We start from the raw sequence: 20,545 nt of genomic DNA, 5'->3' as shown, positions 1-20,545 counted from the left end.
ATGTGGTCGTTAAGGTGATAATGTTGATGAGGGTGACTTTACAATTACAGCTGTACCACCGAGAGGATGCCAGAAGCAACTCACTGCCCCCAGAGGTGCTGCATTCCTCTGTCTACCAGCCTCCACTCAGGGAGAGATTCAACTCTCTCGATAGCAACTACTGCTCTGCAGCCGAACACCGCGCTGCACTGCACAGGGTGGGTATTCACGTCTTACTCTGTTGTGATGAAGTGGACTGCACTTGTTTACATCTTTTTCATCTGAAACAGACACTCAAAGTGCTTTAACCCTCTGGGGTCCGAGGGCATTTTTTGGACAGTTCACTCGCCTGGCATAAATGTTTTATTATTAATGTTAACAGCTCTCCCTGCATTCCACAATCACGTTTTATGTCTCTTTTTTTCAAGACAACCTGTGCTTTCAGAATATATATGTTTTTGTTGTGTTTTATAAGTGTAATAAAGGTTTACAATCAAAAATAGGCAAGGAAAAAATAAAGCAAAAAATAATTTTCCACACACATTTATTCAAAACACACAGCAAACTATAATAAACAACTGTTTTGAGACTTTATAAAGGTAATTTGAGGTCTTGTGTGAAAGACTGTACAACAAAAAGGTTCAAACAATAAACACAAGTACACATTTTGAACAATATATACAAAATGGTATATGTGTTTTGTTGTTCATTGATATGGTAAACAAGTGCTTTACGCAGAGAAAGCAACAGAGTTATCCAGTAACATTCACATGCAAACTAGTGGAGTAATCCTGATAGTTACACATTCTTTGTTTGAGCACGTGAGATTGTCATCAGAGGCTCTCCGTCTGCTCCGTCTGCTTTCACTTTCGCTGTGCGTAATGGCGCAGAGCGCACTGAGTATGTACTAATAGCATGTACTCATTGGAGCACCCAGGGGGCTATTCAAACGGGCCAACTAGTAACATATCACTCCTGAAAACGATCTTTGGCTTTTCACATGAGGTAAATCTGCCCTACGATTGGATTTTGGAAAACCATGTGACAGTGAACCAATTCCGATTGGACACTCACATTGCGCACGTCATCACACAGCTTCTATGAGGAGAACAAAGATGGCCGATGGCTGGCTCGAAAGTCACCAGAGTTAACTTTTCAGTAAAAAAAAAAGTAAGTTTCTATCTCATATCATTAAAAAGTTATTTATAATTTACACTCAACAAAAATATAAACGCAACACTTTTGGTTTTGCTCCCATTTTGTATGAGATGAACTCAAAGATCTAAAACTTTTTCCACATACACAATATCTCTGAAAGGTGCAGTTTTATCACACAGCACAATGCCACAGATGTCGCAAGATTTGAGGGAGCGTGCAGTTGGCATGCTGACAGCAGGAATGTCAACCAGAGCTGTTGCTCGTGTATTGAATGTTCATTTCTCTGCCATAAGGCGTCTCCAAAGGCGTTTCAGAGAATTTGGCAGTACATCCAACCAGCCTCACAACCGCAGACCACGTGTAACCACACCAGCCCAGGACCTCCACATCCAGCATGTTCACCTCCAAGATCGTCTGAGACCAGCCACTCGGACAGCTGCTGAAACAATCGGTTTGCATAACCAAAGAATTTCTGCACAAACTGTCAGAAACCGTCTTAGGGAAGCTCATCTGCATGCTTGTCGTCCTCATCGGGGTCTCGACCTGACTCCAGTTCGTCATCGCAACTTCGCTCAGCCATTGAAGAGGAGTGGACCAACATTCCACAGGCCACAATTGACAACTTGATCAACTCTATGCGAAGGAGATGTGTTGCACTGCATGAGACAAATGGTGGTCACACCAGATACTGACTGGTATCCTTGATATGGCACACCTGTGAGGTGGGATGGATTATCTCAGCAAAGGAGAAGTGCTCACTATCACAAATTTAGACTGGCTTGTGAACAATATTTGAGGGAAATGGTGATATTGTGTATGTGGAAAAAGTTTTAGATCTTTGAGTTCATCTCATACAAAATGGGAGCAAAACCAAAAGTGTTGCGTTTATATTTTTGTTGAGTGTAGTAAAGCTTGGTCTTAGCCGTCATATACTACAGCGTCGGCCCCAGAGGGTTAAACGGATGCTTCACCCAATCTCACACACACACACACACACACACACACACACACACACACACACACACACACACACGACCAGTGTTGCCACAGTTACTTTGAAAAAGTAATCCAATTACTGATTACTCCATGAAAAAGTAACATAATTATTTTACTGATTATTCAGTTTGAAAAGTAACTAAGTTAGATTACTAGTTAATTTATATTAGCATCTTTCAGCAGCTGCCAACAACACCAAATTTGCACCACAGATAGGTATTAGGGCACGGGTGGCCAAGTTCGGTCCTCGAGAGCCACCTTCCTGACACTCTTAGTTGTCTCCCTGCTCCAACACACCTGAATCTGTTGGAGCAGGGAGACAACTAAGAGTGTCAGGAAGGTGGCTCTCGAGGACCGAACTTGGCCACCCCTGATCTGGATTCTGGATCAGGATTTCACATTGTATACAAAGCTACTTCACGGATTCTCACCAAATTTTCACCACAGATAGATATTAGGGCATGGAAGATCACACTGAATTTTGGAGGTGATCTGGATCCGGATCTGGATTCTGGATCAGGATTTCACATTGTATAAAAAGCTACTTCATGGATTCTCAACAAATTTGCACCACAGATGGATATTAGGGCATGAAAGACTCCACTGAATGTTGGAGGTGATCTGGATCCGGATCTGGATTCTGGATCAGGATTTCACATTATATACAAAGCTACTTCAAGGATTGTCACCAAATTTTCACCACAGATAGATATTAGGGCACGGAAGAACACACTGAATTTTGGAGGTGATCTGGATCCGGATCTGGATTCTGGATCAGGATTTCACATTGTATACAAAGCTACTTCATGGATTCTCAACAAATTTGCACCACAGATGGATTTTAAGGCATGGAAGACTCCACTGAATGTTGGAGGTGATCTGGATCCGGATCTGGATTCTGGATCAGGATTTCACATTGTATACAAAGCTACTTCACGGATTCTCACCAGATTTGCATCACAGATGGATATTAGGGCATGGAAGACTCCACTGAATGTTGGAGGTGATCCAGATCCAGATCTGGATTCTGGATCAGGATTTCACATTGCATACAAAGCTACTTCACAGATTCTCACCAAATTTTCACCACAGATAGATATTAGGGCACGGAAGAACCCACTGAATTTTGGAGGTGATCTGGATCTGGATCTGGATTCTGGATCAGGATTTCACATTGTATACAAAGCTACTTTACAGATTCTCACCAAATTTGCACCACAGATGGATATTAGGGCATGGAAGACTCCACTGAATGTTGGAGGTGATCTGGATCCGGATCTGGATTCTGGATCAGGATTTCACATTGTATACAAAGCTACTTCACGGATTCTCACCAGATTTGCATCACAGGTGGATATTAGGGCATGGAAGACTCCACTGAATGTTGGAGGTGATCCAGATCCACATCTGGATTCTGGATCAGGATTTCACATTGCATACAAAGCTACTTCACAGATTCTCACCAAATTTTCACCACAGATAGATATTAGGGCACGGAAGAACCCACTGAATTTTGGAGGTGATCTGGATCCGGATCTGGATTCTGGATCAGGATTTCACATGGTATACAAAGCTACTTTACAGATTCTCACCAAATTTGCACCACAGATGGATATTAGGGCATGGAAGACTCCACTGAATGTTGGAGGTGATCCAGATCTGGATTCTGGATCAGGATTTCACTTTATATAGGTCTTGAAGGATTACATCAAAACTACATCACGGATTCTCACTAAATTGGCACCACAGATAGATATTAGGGCATGGAAGATTCCACTGAATTTCGGAGGTGATCCAGATCCGGATTGGCAGACATCAGAAATATCTGTTTGCTCTTCTTTCATTTGATGTCATAAGAAAAGTTAAGCGTGCCATTTTGGGCATATTCCTACATATTTCTGTGTGGATGCAAAACATGTGTTTCATGTTTAGAGTTCAGTGTTTAGCGTATGGTTAAGTATACAATAACAATAGTAAGAAGTATAAGACAAATTTCACCTTCTTTTCCTGTTTTTAGTCATGTGATCACAGCCTCTTGTGAGACTAATACTTAGCATTACTTTTTGTATGTTTTACTGTTACGTTTTCATGAGGATAACTTGATCCAAAACATCTTGGGTCTGCAATGATTTGGTGTAAAGTAATTACATAAGGAAGGCCACAGGTGTACGACCACATACACAGATGGAAGGATTAAGGGGGCGGGGTCCATGTCTACAATTCCTGGACAGCAGCAGTAGGTGTTAAATATAGGTCCAAACCAACCCAATTTAGGCTTCTGTGACGTATGTCACTGAAATATGCGTCCACATGATCTGTTGAAGAGAGGCATAGAGGAGGCGTGACCATCAGGATCACCTTCCTATTTAAACTAACTGGTTGTTTGTTCATCAGTTTTCCCCTAAATTCATTAACTCTGTGTCTTTAGCGTATTGTTTTTACAACATACCTTATTATCTGTGTATATTATGAGAACTCCATTTTAATTGTTGGTATGAGAGATTATCCACTCTGAGAAATGCTGTAATAGGATACTTTGCAGATGGTCGCGTAAAAATAATTTACCTTCTCTGTTATTCCAGAACACCTCTTACGAAACTGAAAACTGAAAATGACTAAGGACTGGATCCGGTTTTAATTAATGTTGGTCTCCAAGCCAAGCAGACTTGGTTGCAGCGTTCAGTTCTGCTTTGAGCACCCACGTTATCTCACCTCTACCTTCTCTGCCAGCTCCAAAGCTGCAGCTCCAGCCTCCTCTGTCGTCCTCCCACTTCTCACCCAACTATGTCTGTGCTGCCCGCGCTCGCTTCTCTCCTTCTGACATCATCTGACATCCTTTCCAGTGTGACTGCTGCAATTCATTGGGGTGTTTATGCAACAATTCTTCACTGTGGCCAAAGTCATTATTATAGACGGTTTTCAAAGACTGCAGCTGAAATTCCTGCAAATATGTAAATTAACCAACATATAGGGGAAACCGGGGCACGGTGAATCACGGGGCACAGTGAATCAGTAGCTATATCTGCAAAAATACATATATATTTGCAGCAGTTATATCATATCATATCATATTTTTATACATAAAGACATCCCCCTTATAAATTAGTGTTTTGTTTTTGGATACATTAAGGGTAAAACTAATGGCCCAGTCACACGGCACATGACGATTCATGAACGAAGGGGAAAAAAGTAAAAAAAAAAAGTCACTATTCGTTGAGAAAAAGTGGACGAAAGAGCTTTATCACAGAATAGCCTGCAAAGCAAGAGCGCAAAAGGACGAAAGAGGAACTTAACAAAACCAAAGCTAATGATCGCGACGCTTTAAACAAAACGCGCCTGAGCCACAGCTGGAGCAGTGTGTATCTGCATCTCTGCGTTCCAGGACTCGGCGCTGGGACGGAGCTCATAGCGCCTGAGTCCTGGAGAAACTGCAGACAAAAGCTGTGGAGATCTGTGCGCACGTTGGTGGGACCACCTGCTCTGGTTCCTCGTCCAGAACAAAAGAGGGATCATCTCCTTCATCATCAGAATCCTCACTGTCTGTTGACATGCTGCGCACTCCATCTTGCTCCAATAAAAAAAAAAAAACCTGTGTGCCATGGTCACTGCTGTACCACTATATTACATTACTAAGCCATATATATATTGATTTATAACAGAAAACTGTCAAAACAGGGAATAAATATAAGTGTAAAGATGATTGAATATATCAGAGCAGTAAACTGATCAGTCCATGTGAACGCACATTGACTCACATGTGCGGTTATTCCACCGGCTGCAGCTGATCCACAACATGAATTCTGCCTTCCAGAACAGCTCTTTATATAATTTTTTGAATCATCTACCTGTTGTCACATGTACAGAAGGACTGGATTATCATTCCTACACTCATATTGTTATATTTAGTTAAAAATAATAAGCGCACACAGGAGCTGCTGCTCTTGCTACCGCTGCGTTCAAGTAATGTCGGAAATTACACAACTTTTTTGTTGTTTCAAATTCAGCAGTTGCTTGTGGCAAAATAATTAATTGTATCCACACAAAAGATGAATTCTTCCCTATATAAGGTTCCTGAGCCCATTGAGCTGACTCCCCACCCAGATAAAAAAAATCCAACCAAACCGGCTGAGTTTGTCCTGTAATTTCCGACGGTACATGAATGCAGTGGCAGTAGCAGTGCTCACAAACTGGCTTTTTCACTGTGTGAAAACATTCAGCTGGTCGAACGAAGTCAGACTAAACAATAACGTTACGAAAACTAAACAAGCAATTAAAAAACACCAAGAATGACAGCAAAACGAAACACAGACAAAATGAGGTTGTCGTTGCCCTTCGTTCAAATTTTTCAACAGTTTAAAAATCCTGACGAAGTGCCAGCTGCAGGACCGAAGCTGCGCGAAGGTTAAACGATGCCAACGAAAGTCAACGAAAGGCCAGATTTCTTGTTTTGTTTGGGCTTCGTTGCCCTTCATTAAGTGCTGTGTGACTGGGCCATAACTGGCAAGTGAAGTCAGTTTTTTCCTATCAAAAGTAAATTTTGTGGATGTCAGTGTCTTTGTATTTATTTCTCACAGCAGAGGGAAGGTGGCCCAAAAAATTGTTATTAGTTCGAAGACTCCAGCTGATGAGCATGTGTTATGTCTTCTCCAGACTATCAGCTATTTGATAACATGACTCGTGTGTCACATGCACCCAGGACACAGTGAATCGGGGCACAGTGAATCAGTCTAGAAAGTGATTTATTATTGAAGCTTATACATTTATTTTTCCATGAATTATTTCTATAATTTGTGTATATAAACAACTGTTTTCACGTTTGAAAAGAAATTATAAGAGTTGTATTTATAATAGTTTCTAAAGGACTTACATCACATACATACATATAAGACACTCACACACACATTACATAGCTGGTTTGCTGGATTATAGTTTGTATATGCATCAGCATATATTTAATCATTTTGAAGAAAACTTTTTAATCATGTGTTTTTCATTATACTATTCTAAGTTGATTCACTGTGCCCCGTGAATTAGTGTTCGGGGCACAGTGAATCAAAAATGTTAAAACTGATTTTAAACACCTGTAAATTACACTTGGGGAGAAATAAATAACACAGCCTTATAAACAATAACTTGCTGTATTAAATCCCATGCATAATGTGTTTATGGTGCCATGAAACTACATTTCTGATCCACTGTGCCCGGCTTCCCCTAAGATCGGAAACTCGTAATGATAAGAATAAATAAATAATTACCTGGGAAAACAAAGTGGGAAAAGCTGCATGATGGCACTGAGACCCAACATGATGGTGCTACACCTTGAGTTGATCTGGTGCAAAGTTAGCCACCAGTTAAAGAGTTCATCCTCATTATGTGCTGTTCTAATCTGGTGAGTTACAAGATGGTAACATTCATTGTTTCTGAATTATTGCCGACACAATGTGGCTGCCACGGACTAACCTGCTCACTCAACCACCCACTCATGAGTTTAGCTGTGTAGCCATCCAGTGACTGCCAAGTTGGCTGAAAACTGTGGGATTATCATCTGTTCCATCACGGCCACACATTGGACTCTGCACATCAACTAAGGGAAGTTTTAGTCTGATTTAATTTCGGCTCCTGAAATCTGATATTCTTACCTCTCCTCAGGACTATGGCCGTTTTCCTCTGGGATATGAAGATCTCTTCAGGTGGAAGCAGGAGCAGTGGGCGCATCATCACCCCCATCACAATACCAGCAGGCCCTCTCAGTCCTCCCCCATCTTCACCATCGATTTTGGACCAGAGGTAGAGCTTTAAAACAAATTAAAAATACAAGACAGAGCATATATATATACAGCTCCACGAACACACTGAGCATGCAAGAAAACAAAAAACACACATTAATTCATCAAATGTGAGCATGACTTCACTGCACGCTTCTAAATATGTTTGATTTAATTTTTTATTCCAAAATCCTGTGCTGTGGCTGCTTCCAGTGCAATGTAAGTGGGAGATAGTTGCTTAGCAACTGTGGAGGAGGATGTTATAGGAGTGCGCACTCATGCATGTGTGTGTGTGAGAGAGACAGAGAGAGACAAACTTTAACAAGGAGTGACTCAGGCTTTCTGTCGAGTAAAGCTTGTCAGATGTGTTTGAATATGTCCAGTTTAAATTGGTGTTCTAATTAAAGGTCTCGCTGTGAAACTTCTGTAAAATCAGCACATACAAACAAAAGCATCAGCGGAATTATTGGATATTGGTCTTTAATGATTGCCAGTATTTGACACGAATTTGGGAGCATGTTTGGAGCTGGTGCTGAAATTCAAATAAGTGAGGAGTAAAGAGGGTGACAGGAGCAGAATGAACCTCACAAAGCTGAGAAAATATCACCTTGATTGGCATCCAGGACTAAAGGCGGGTCTGTAGTGTGGTGGATCTGGTGTCGCTTGGCACCAGCATGTTTCCAGACCTGACTTTATACACATATTACATGATTATTACAGCAGAAATTACTGTGTATCATTAACTTACAGAACTACATAGTTTGGGTTACAAACTGTTGGTTATACAAAACAATCCATTCGAAGAAGTTATGATAGTTTTGTTGTTATTTGTTGACATTGTATAGTTGAAACAGTCAAATGATAGATAAATAAATAATTGAAATTAAATGGGTTGTAACACCACCAAATCCAAAAATGCTGTATGTTACAATGAATTAAATAAAGACATTAGAACATCCGGACTCAACCTCTTTTTTGCAGCTCTGTATGAAAAAGTAATAGTTTCTGTTCTGTGTTTAACTTACAGTATTTGGCCGTCAGAGCACCCACGATCCTCCACATAAAACTCTACCTGAAGATGGGGTGTGCCGTTGCACAAACATAGCCATACCCATTTCAATAAAATTTCTGATTTCATCACAAATACAAAATAAATCACAATAACTCACCTGCTTGTGTACATTTTTTTGTCCTTTTCTCATTCATTAAATGTTTTCCTTGTAATTTAATTTCAGGTGGGCGCTTAACCAACATTCTTCAAAAAAAGGGTGTGGGCTGATGCTCAGCCCTGGGCCCTCTGATGGGTGAATACGGTAGTATTTTGACCTTTTTTAAAGCTGTTAATTAGTAAAATTGTCTGTCTGACAGTTGAAATATTTGTTTTTTAAATTTAGGTCATTCATTCTTAAATAAAAAAAACAATTCTGGGCTCCACCCCTTATTGCAGCTTTACCCCAAAAAGTAATAGTATATATTTTTTGTTTGTCTTAGACTTTTCACAAAATTTCCTCAAAACCAATTTATCTTTACTACTAACTATCCAAAAGTAAAGGAATCCCTTCAGCTGCTCCCTTGTTTGCACTTGGGGTCACCACAGCAAATCCGAGGTGGATCTGCATGTTGAATTGGCACAAGTTTTACATCAGATGGCCTTTCTGACGCAACTCTACATTACATGAAGAAATGTGCAGGGGTAGGGTTTGAACCGGGAACCTTACGCACCCCTGCATCCAACACTACTACTACTACTACTACTACTATTATTATTATTATTATTATTATTATTATTATTATTATTACTATTATTAGCAAAAACAAGTTATTGGCTCCACCACATTACCCAGACGTTGCACAAAATTTAATTCCAGATCAAACAGAATATTTTTGAGATAGTTTTGTAAAAATAGGTTCCATTAAAATGGACTATTTCACAGTGATATACACTGGTATATATTGTAGCCTGGGTGCATAGTTTTTATAAAAGTTGGAAATATTCATATGTGCTGTTACCCAATTGATTAAAAACACTTTTACGTTTCTCCATCCCACCACCCCAAAGTTTTTTGGATTCTGTCAGACTCAAATTCTTGTGAAAGTTTGATAATTTTTACCTCCACCAAGGAGGTTATGTTTTCGGTCACGTCCGTTTGTTTGTTGGTTGATTGGTTTGTTAGCAGGATTACTCAAAAAATCCTTAACAGATTTCAATGAAATTTTTCCAGGGGTGTATCTTGGCCTAACTTAGAAGTCATTAAATTTTGGTAATGATCCAGAACACGATCTGGATCCAGTAATTTTTTTAAGGATTCTTCATCATTGCAGGATAGGGCCAGTTTCAACATTTTTGCATCTAACTTCATGAAAACAGGTTACAAAGGCTGAACAAACATTAAATTACAACAAAACAATAATTTTGCATTTTTTCTCCTCATTGAATAAACTTATTAGAAAATAAAAAACTTGTGTAGTTCATGCAGTTTCTCTTTATAAATACATTTGCTGAAGATCTAAGGGTTTAACCACTGAATCTGAAACATAACAGCCCAGTCTCACTTTTTTTTTTTTCGTGCTCCTGTGATGAAATGAGTCAAATTTTTGTGACGGGGCTTTTTTTTAACTCACTATTACTAACCCTACTCCCAACCCTAACCTTAACCATAACCTAATCTTACTCCTTCCCCCCACCCTAACCATAACCACCCGACCCTCCTGCTTCAATTTTAATTTCGTGCACCCATCACGGAATGAATTGGAATGAATTTGTGCTGCTGTGACGAAAATGAGACGCTTTTCGTCACAATATCATGAACCAATAGATTAATGTATATTTCGTGCTGCTGAATCATGACTTGCCGTGAGACCAGGTTGAACATGATGGTAGATGCGTGAAACGACGTGGAATAAGTCTCTTTGCCAAAGGGTATTCCATGTGACGTCAGTGACCCTATGGCCTTGGCGGAGGTTTGCGCTGTCCGAGTGCTTCTAGTTTTTTATTATTATTTGTTGTTGCACTGAAAGCCACAAACAGACACAGTGATAATTATTAGTTACAGCCTAAATATCAGTTATCATTTATGACTTTGCAGCTTTTCACTATTTTTAACTTTGCGTCTCCTTCAGCATGTGGAGAGCGGTGGTGGACAGTGTGTGGGGTGCAGGTACAGAGGAGAGGAGAGTTTAGCCCACTACTCCCCCTGGTCCTGTGGTACCATCGGGCCCTGCCTCAGCCCGTTTGAGCCTGAGACTTTGGGACACCCCTCGCCTCACCTCTCGCCTCAGCCCTGCTCAGAGCACTCTGTAAGATGGCCAGTTGCTTGTCTGATGCACACTTTGCTCTCACTTTCTAACAGTATCTTTCTGGTGCAGGATTTGGAAGGTAGTGGAGGTAGCAGCAGTGGTGGCGATGGTGTCAGCAAGCATTGGCTGCATTCATTGGACCCCTACCGGCGCCTGAAAGATGAGGATCCAATCATTCCCTTTGGTGAAGGGCCTATCATCTCCAAATGGGGTGCCATATCCAGAGCTTCTCGTACAGGCTACCACACCACTGACCCTGTCCAGGCTACGGCCTGCCAGGGCAGCTCCAGTACCACGCCCATCAACTTCAAAGGTATGGAGGCGTAGAACGCAGGTGCAAGGTGCAGATCTGATGTCCTGACTAGATAACCTACCCGTCGAGAGGATCTCTACCCCAGACTTTAACACCTCCGCATGTTGAATTTATCTACCTCTCTTTACCGCGCAGCTGTGCATGCACATCTCCCCGTTGAGATGCGCTACCCGTCATCTAACGACAGTATTCTGCTTTAAAGACAGCGTGTGCACATGCAAGTCTTTGCTTTTTTTAATTGAAAACACACATTACTGTATTTTATGTAAAGACACATCTTAGGTGGGTTTTCTACTTTTCTTCAGTGGCCGAACTCAACTCGAGGGGTGAGGTGCGCATGCGCAGTTGCGTGGTGGAGCTCATCTCGAGGGGACACGGTCACCCACCGAGATGAGCTCCACTACCGAAGAAAACCCACGTAAGTTTTGTCTTTACATAAAAATACAGTAATAAGTGTTGTTTTTTCATTTTAATAAAGTAAAGACTTGCATGTACACACTGTTTTTAAAGCAGAATATTGTCGGGGAGTTCATCTCAATGAGGGACTTCAACTCAGCAGATGTAACTGACGATTTGTGCTATGGGGAGATTAATTCGACAGAACACTCGCTTAGAAAAAAGATGTGGCAAATATATTGTATATATATTTCTATGTGGGCCTTTGACTCATTTTTCTCCTTTTTAAATTTAGACCAGATATTTCTATGAATGATTTCCCATGCTATTGTTTTATTTATGAACTTGACCTGTGTATTTGATTCTGTTTTCATCCCTGAGACATTCTACAAATTTTAACGATTACATTTTGCATGGAGAACACTGTTAACTACATTTTTAAGTAAAAAGGGAACAATAATAATAGTAATAATAATAATCACCAGCTTTATTTATACAGCAATTTCTGGTGCAGATTGTTTGTTTTTATGGTACAGATTATACATATCAAAAATAAACATATCCATAAATAACAGCACACTGAAATCAAAACATGTTGAAGATAAAACTACAGTCTTTACAGTAATTTTTAAAATCAGTGATTCTTAATTTCAAACAGTTTGTCTGATTTTTGGGGTTGAGTGTTATAATAATAATAATAACAATAATAATAAATAATGCATATGACATTTTTTTCACTGTTTTAACAATTTTCTGATACAGATTATAACTCCCACTTGGATCACAGTGAGTACCGATGGAGTCCCCGACGATCCAACTCTTCGAGCCACTCCAATTTCCTTGAGAGGTAGAATGCAGTAACAAACAATCAAACAACATAATCAAATCAATCAATCAAACAACTTCCATCATAATTGAATTTGTATTTGAAAGCTAAGACAAAGTAACAAACACATTTCTTCAATTATGCCTTAAGCATATATACAGTCTACTAAAATTATGCAACATTTTTGTGTTGTCTGTTTGTATATGCTTTCAGTGAGCAGCTTTGTGTGTCAGAGCTGCACGGTCGTCGTAGTTCAGTGATTGGAGGAGATAAAATGATGTCTGATCTGCCGACCTCCTACAGCCAAGAACCAGAACCGGACAGAGACATTGAGCTAGAGCTGTGTGCTCTGGACATGGAGGACTCAGACCACCAAGACACCAAATCTCAGGTTAGTTTGATCATGCATAGTAAATTGATTTCAATTTGATTGATTCATTGATTTGACCTCAGCCTCTCTCCTCCGCCGCCGGAGGAGAGAGGCTGAGGTACAGAGAGAGTGGTTGGTGGGGAAAACTGCCTGAGTGGCTGGTCCGGAGAGAGCTGTCCGGCGGGGAAACATTGTGGTTGACCGGTGAGGCAACTAAAAGTAGTCGGCTATAAGCAGGCGGCGTGCTGGCAACTAGCAGCTTAGCATAAGTAACAGAACCGAGCTTATTAACCATTATGGGGCCAAAAAAGAGCAGCACAGAGACATCAGAGTCAAACATAAGATCAGTCCCTTTAAGCATAAGTCCAACCATTGAAAAGGAGCTAGAGGATATTAAGAAGTCTCTGAACTTTATAACACTGGACATGCAAAACATATCGAACCAACAAAAAACAATTATATTACTTAATGGCCCAAGTGAATGAACTGAAACAGCAAAATATGGAGAAAGACGTGAAGATTAAAACTCTTGAAAATAGAGTATCAGAGCTTGAACAATATTCCAGGATAAACGATCTTATGGTTACAGGCCTTGACATCAAACCAAGAACTTATGCAAGAGCAGTAACCAACGAAGATGAGCCTACTGACAAAGACCTGGAATCAATGGAGCAGCAGGTGGTCACCTTCTTTGCTACCAAAGGAATTACAATGAACACGCAGGATATAGAGGCATGTCATCTGTTGCCCCGAAAAGACAAACAACAAAAATCAGCAATAATAGTAAGGTCTGTTAATAGGAAACATAAGTTAACCATATTAAAGCAGGGAAAGAAACTTAAAGGGACCTTGGTATACATAAACGTTCATCTGACCAAAAAAAATGCAGATATAGCTAGAAAAGCCTGTCTACTAAAGAAACAAAACAAAATCCAAGGAACATGGACCTCTAACTGCAGAGTCTACATAAAACTATTAGGTACACCAGAAGAAGCTAAGGTACTATGCATCAAAGAAGAACATGAACTGAACAAATACAATTGAAAAATGAAATATAAATAAAAAATCTAGATAGTTTTACCTTTAATTCAAAATGACAAATTAAACATTAACAATTCCCTGCCCATATAGGACAATGAAAGTACAAAACCAAGAAATGCAATTTAAAACTTTTGAATGTAGTGAATCTAAAATGCAACATGTTATAGATGAAGTCGACCCGGATATAAACTTTTATAATGACATAAATGATGACTGCATGTATTATCAAGACCAGCAAATACCAACTCAGAATAAACCTAATGAGATGTTGTCAATTGTCCACTTCAATAGTCGCAGCCTTCATGAAAAGATAAAAGATTACTTGAACCAACTGGGTACTTTGTTTAATGTATTAGCAATTTCAGAAACTTGGATAAAAAATGATGAAACAAACAACTTTATGTTAAAAGATTATGAGATGTTTGCACAGAGCAGAAATAAAAAAAATGGAGGTGGTGTGGCATTATATGTGGATAAAAACTTACATGCAAAACAGAGTGACAACATGACATTGGCTATTGATATTATGGAGTGTATAACAATTGAATTGATAATGGAAAACAGAAAAAATATATTGATTAGGTGTGTTTACAGATCTCCTGGATCAAGTATTGAAATGTTTACGGAACTAATGCATAACTTGTATACGAAAATGGACCATAAAGATGTTTTTATATGTGGGGATTTTAACATAGATTTATTAAAAATGAGTACACATAAGCCTACGGAAAATTTTATAGATACTATGTATAGCTTGTTATTCCATCCAAAAATAACTAAACCAGCCAGAATCACTGCACAGAGTTCATCACTAATTGATAATATCTTCACTAACATATTAAACAATGACATTTCCAGTGGCATATTAATAAATGATATAAGTGACCACTTACCAGTATTTTTAACTATGAAAATAAGTTATAACTATAGGAAAGCCAATAAAAATATTAAGATTACTAATTTCATAAGAGTAAAAACAAATGAATCAATAATGATATTCAAAGTCTATTAAAACAAGACTGGAAAGTAATATTAGATGAAACTGAGGTTAACTCGGCTTATAACACTTTTTTGAATACATTTTTGACTCTCTATGATCAATGTTGCCCTGTGAAATCAATCCAAATCAAACAACAAGCTAAAACCAACCAATGGATGACAAGCAGTTTAATTAATGCCTGTAAAAAGAAAAACTGGCTATACAGGGTATTTATTAAAGAAAGAACAATCGAAACAGAAAATAAATATAAAATATATAAAAATAAGTTGACATGTGTATTAAGAAATTGTAAAAAGATGTATTATAAAACACAACTAGAACAAAACAAGGGAAATATTAAAGGCCTCTGGAATGTAATAAATAGTGTCATCAAGAAAAAGGAGAACCGTAGTACCTTGCCGGACTATTTCATTGACAGTGATAAAAAGATCTATAACAACGAAGAGCTAGCAAATGCATTTAATCATTATTTTGTCAATATAGGGCCAGAATTGGCAGCTGAAATAAAAATGCCATATTCAGCCTCAGAAATAGGTACTGAACAAGTAAACTCAAATTCATTCTTTCTGTCAGCAACAGATGAAATGGAAATAATAAACACTTAATGAATTGAAGGCAAAAAAATCAGTAGATTGCAATAAGTTGGACACTACAATAATTAAACAAGTCATTAATGAAATTGCAAAACCTCTAAGTCATATCTATAACTTATCTTTTATTAATGGAGAGTTTCCAAGTCAAATGAAGATTGCCAAAATTACACCTATATATAAAAGTGGAGATAAGTATATATTCTCAAATTATAGACCTATCTCAATTCTCAAAAATTTTAGAAAAACTGTATACAGTACGGTTAGATCAATACATTGAAAAGTTCAAGATATTAAACGATAACCAGTATGGTTTCAGAAAAAATAGATCAACAACTTTAGCTTTAATTGATTTAGTGGAAGAAATAACAAATAATATTGATAAAAAGAAACATACAGTGGCGATCTTCATTGACTTAAAAAAGGCATTTGATACTATTAACCACAACATATTATTACGTAAATTGGAAAAAATTGGCATAAGGGGTATTGCAGTAAATTGGCTCCAGTCTTATTTAAACAACAGGCAACAATATGTACAAATAGGAGAATATAAATCTTTGTTTAAACAGATACATTGTGGAGTTTCACAAGGGTCCATTTTAGGACCTAAACTTTTTTACTTTATATTAATGACTTGCAATTCATCTCTGAAAAACTGAAATTTATCCTCTTTGCTGATGACACAACGATAGTATGTTCTGGGGAAAACCTGGAACAACTTGTGATCGAAATGCAAATAGAAATTATTAAATTAAAAAATTGGTTTGATAGTAATAAATTGTCACTTAATATTTCAAAGACGAAATTACTGCTCTTTGGAAACTGAGAAATGAAAACAAAAGTAAATCTTAAAATTGACATGGTTCCTATTGAAAGGGTTAACCAACATAGATTTTTAGGAATAATAATCGATCACAGGATGTGCTGGAAACGCCACATTGCTAGCATACAATCCAAAATGGCCAGAAGTATTTCCATAATGGGGAAAGCCAAACATTTCTTAGATCAGGAGTCCTTATATATTATTTATTGCACATTAATATTACCATATATTAGCTATGGTATTGAGGTATGGGGTAATACATATAAAAGTAATGTAGACACACTTTTTAAGTTACAGAAAAGGGCAATAAGAATCATCCATAATGTAGGCTTCAGAGATCATACGAGTACACTGTTTTTACAATCCAAAATACTAAAATTTAGAGATCTTGCAGAATTTAAAACTTTACAAATTATTTTTAAAGTGAAATAAAACCTACTATCAGATAACCTCCAAAAATTGTTTAGTGGTGCATGCATGTGGGTTAGAAGTGTTATATTGTCAAATCTCATTGAATCTAGTGTGTGTATTGGTGTATGCAAGGGTATTTGTGTCTAGAGGTCGTGTATTTATGTAAATACATGTTGATATGTATAATGCAAGGTGTGTGTTTATATAGGTATATATGATCTCAAAAAAATTTTTTTTATTTATTCTTGTCTGCGTAGTCAAAAATAAAACATGTGAAAGGGGGTAGAAAATATAAGTCTTACTTCATTCTACTCCCTTTGAGTAATGTATGGATCTCCAAAGATGAATGTGCGCAATGTATAAATGTTTTTAACTTGCTCAAATAAAGTATTCATCATCAAGTTAGTCATAATATATATACGTATATATATAGTGAGCACTGCTGCCTCTTTATGAATGTGGGTAGAGGTAATTTATTGTTTTTGAGTTATTGTGATAGCAAACAGGAGGGGTGGATTCATTTTTTTCTGTTCACTCACTGCATTTAAGTACAACTGAACCTCTTGTATCTTTTTTACCTTCCAGGAGTCTTTAGACCTGACCATCCCACAATCTCAGGATGCTTCCCATCTCCTCCCACCTCCCTGCTCCTCTCCACTTCTCCCATCCTCTGTGGAGGGGCACCCTGACACAGAAGGGCCTTTGCCAGATAAGATGGACTCTCAGTTGCTCAAAAAGATGGCCTTCAGGTGAATTACCTCTGTAACCGCTACTTCCAAGGTTTGCCCTCATCTTTGCGGGTTGAGAATGTGATGAAGCACCTGTTATTCATCTCAACATCATTTTCCCTCATCTTTGTTTGCTGCCTTTGTGATTCTTCTCCTGCTCAATCAACTCGACCCATCTCTCACTGTCTGTTCTCCAGGAAGTCTCTTTCTCCAAGACGGTTCATCTCCGGTGGTCTGGGTGTTGGTAAACTGGTAATGCAGACTGGGGGGACTCGACTGGGGGATGCATCCACACCTGGAACTGAGATGCTGCTGAATGGAAGCTAAGAAGACACAATTTGTGCACTTGTTTGAGCCAGCAGTTGAAGTTTTGGGAAATTAGATTTGACCAGAAGCAAGAGAAACCATACTGTTCTGCCTGCTGAGCATTGACTTTCACTGGTGTGCAAATACAAAGAGAAGTTAGTGATAATGTTGCCTATGCCTTTCACCATTTTACCTGTTAAGGGTTTATTTATTACTAACCAAGCCTCTTACATGTTTTCCTTGAGAAAGTTTATTATATGTCATGGATTTATGTCATGGCAGCACAGTGGATTACTGGTTAGCACTGTTGCCTCACAGTGAGAAGGTCTTGAGTTTGAAGCTGACCTGATATTTTCTGTGTGGAGTTTGCATGTTCTCCTCTTGTTTAGTTACTTGAGTTCTCGCTGGATAATTTGGCTTCTTCCCAACTCCAAATACATGCAGGTTTGGTGAAGTGGAAATTCTAAATTAACCGTGAGCGGATGAGAGTGTGATTGTCTTTGTCTGTCTATGTGTGTCTAACCTGTAGTAGACAGGCAGCCTTTCCGGGATGACCCCACTTGTCGCCCAATCACAGCGAAGATCAGCTCCAGCACCACCGTAATCCTTAATTGGAAGAACTGGGTTCAGAAAATGAATGAATGAATGGAATTACATCAGGAAGCTAGATTCCAACAGTTCCTGTACAATTTATGTAACTATATTTTATTTTGTATTGTAATTGTTTCATTTCTTTATTCATTAATTTCTTAGTTTTATGCCCATTGAGTGAGCTGTAAGATGTACTCATTGCTGGTTTAGAGTGAGGCCAACATTATCAAAAATCTTATCGTAAATACAGAATTGTCCAGTTCTTATAGCAACACAGGTCTCAGCAGGCTTTTACATGGCAGTGTTATCATAGAATGTGAGGCCACTGACACAATTTTTTTAAATCCACACTTTCACAGTGTTCTTTGAAATATCTAAAGCTAGACAAAGTAATGAGAGCAACGTCCTACACGTGTAGGACAAAAGAAATTAAACATGTTTAATTTTCTTCGGCATACAGCACAGCATGGAGCCTTCACACGAGTACACGCAGCGCCGTGCTACTGTCCGCTATTGCGAGCCCGCCCACGCTTCAACACGGTACTGTGCGCCATTTCACATCTCCCTGTTGTTCTCCTGGAGCTATAAATACTGCAAGATCGTTGCTTCACTTTATCATACTGGACTCATTATATGAGGACTGTTCACTGTGTCGCATCGTTTCATAAAAGCGCTCTCTCACGCACTCTCTCTCTCTCTCTCTCTCTCTCTCTCTCTCTCTCTCTCTCTCTCTCTCTGTGTGACACAAAGAGAGAGAGAGAGAGAAGTGCGAGAAGACTCAGACTCCTTAAAATAAAAGCGCTCTCTCTCCTCTATCAGACTCCTTAAAATAAAAGCACTGTCTCACGAGCGCGCGCACTCCCTCCCTCCCTCACTCACTCTCTCTCTCTCTCTCTCTCTCTCTCTCTCTCTGTGTCTAATCAGAGCTGTGACTCTTTAAAATAAACGTGCACTCGCTGCATGTCGGTGTGCTCATCAAACGCCCTGATCGATCAGTCTGATCAAAGCTGATAAGAGCTGTGACTCTTTAAAATAAACGTGCACTCGTTGCATAAAAAAAAAAAAAAAGTTAAATGACTCTGTTTTTGAGCCGCACCACACCATGCAGTAGAGAACAGAGCACACTTCCACGGAGGCAGAAAATAGCACTGAACTGGTTTAATAGCGGCATGGTACACGCGACTGTGTGCACACATTAAAACGCGAACACACGCAGCTGCAAGTATGAACGAACACTGAAAAAGGCTGAGTACGCACGTATTTTGGGCGGATTTAAATGAAACACAACCCCGCAATGAGCAGCTCTACGAATACACAACTGTGACAGGGGCTTGAGGAACAGCTCTTTAAATAATAAAATAAAATAAATCAAATAATAAAATAATAACAAATAAATAATTAATAATAATAACAAAACCTAGCCTGGCTCCACGAGAAAAAATACAACAGGAAGAAAACTGTGAATAGGGCACTCACCCACTTGTAGAATGATTTCTTGTACAATGGTGGTCCACGCTATCAAAGAGCTCTTGCCTGGTGCTGCCATGCAGCCACAGGATGAAATCTGTAATGTCCAGTGGTTCACACCATTGAATTGGTCCTGGCTGGCACTGTCACACACAGATGACATGCGATCACCAGGTGGAGGATGAAATATGTAATGTCCAGAGGTCCATGCTATCAAAGAATGTCCTGGCTGCTGCTGTCATGCATGGATTGCACCCAAAGTCCTCCTGTGGACAGATATCCTCCTTGGTTCTCAGGAATGACCAGTATTCATCCACTGCTGTGCTAAAGCCCACCTCTGTGCATGTGGGCTGACTGTGTGTGCACGTGGCTCACAGCTACAGGCATGAGACTTTTTCCCATTATAGTCCTGATTTAGAAGAAATTAAACTACTTTGGACAATGACCATGTGTGCACACGGATCAACTGCTGATCCATGTGCATG

General features: G+C 39.0%; 1 protein-coding gene and 1 long non-coding RNA gene across 3 annotated transcripts in view; one reads left to right on the top strand and one right to left on the bottom strand.

Annotated features, from left to right (window-relative positions):
- The window catches only part of rc3h2 (ring finger and CCCH-type domains 2), a 68,173-nt gene extending 49,132 nt beyond the window's left edge, over positions 1-19,041 (top strand). The window contains exons 13-20 of one of the 2 annotated variants that reach the window (XM_034192124.1): positions 51-197; positions 7,783-7,920; positions 11,019-11,195; positions 11,265-11,508; positions 12,667-12,751; positions 12,944-13,121; positions 17,554-17,717; positions 17,894-19,041. In XM_034192124.1, coding sequence (XP_034048015.1) covers positions 51-197; positions 7,783-7,920; positions 11,019-11,195; positions 11,265-11,508; positions 12,667-12,751; positions 12,944-13,121; positions 17,554-17,717; positions 17,894-18,023 — 1,263 coding nt within the window. In that variant the 3' untranslated portion in view covers positions 18,024-19,041. Of the gene's footprint in view, positions 1-50; positions 198-7,782; positions 7,921-11,018; positions 11,196-11,264; positions 11,509-12,666; positions 12,752-12,943; positions 13,122-17,553; positions 17,731-17,893 lie in introns of both variants that reach the window. The other variant, XM_034192125.1, reaches the window with a different exon arrangement.
- LOC117529379 overlaps positions 1-20,545 on the bottom strand; it is an 883,736-nt gene that overhangs the window by 318,048 nt on the left and 545,143 nt on the right. The gene's annotated exons all lie outside the window — the stretch shown is intronic.

Source organism: Thalassophryne amazonica, chromosome 17 (genome assembly GCF_902500255.1).
Source record: "Thalassophryne amazonica chromosome 17, fThaAma1.1, whole genome shotgun sequence".
Taxonomy (NCBI): Eukaryota; Metazoa; Chordata; class Actinopteri; order Batrachoidiformes; family Batrachoididae; genus Thalassophryne; species Thalassophryne amazonica.
The sequence above is the reverse complement of the archived record's forward strand: the minus strand, read 5'-3'. Positions and strand labels throughout refer to the sequence as shown.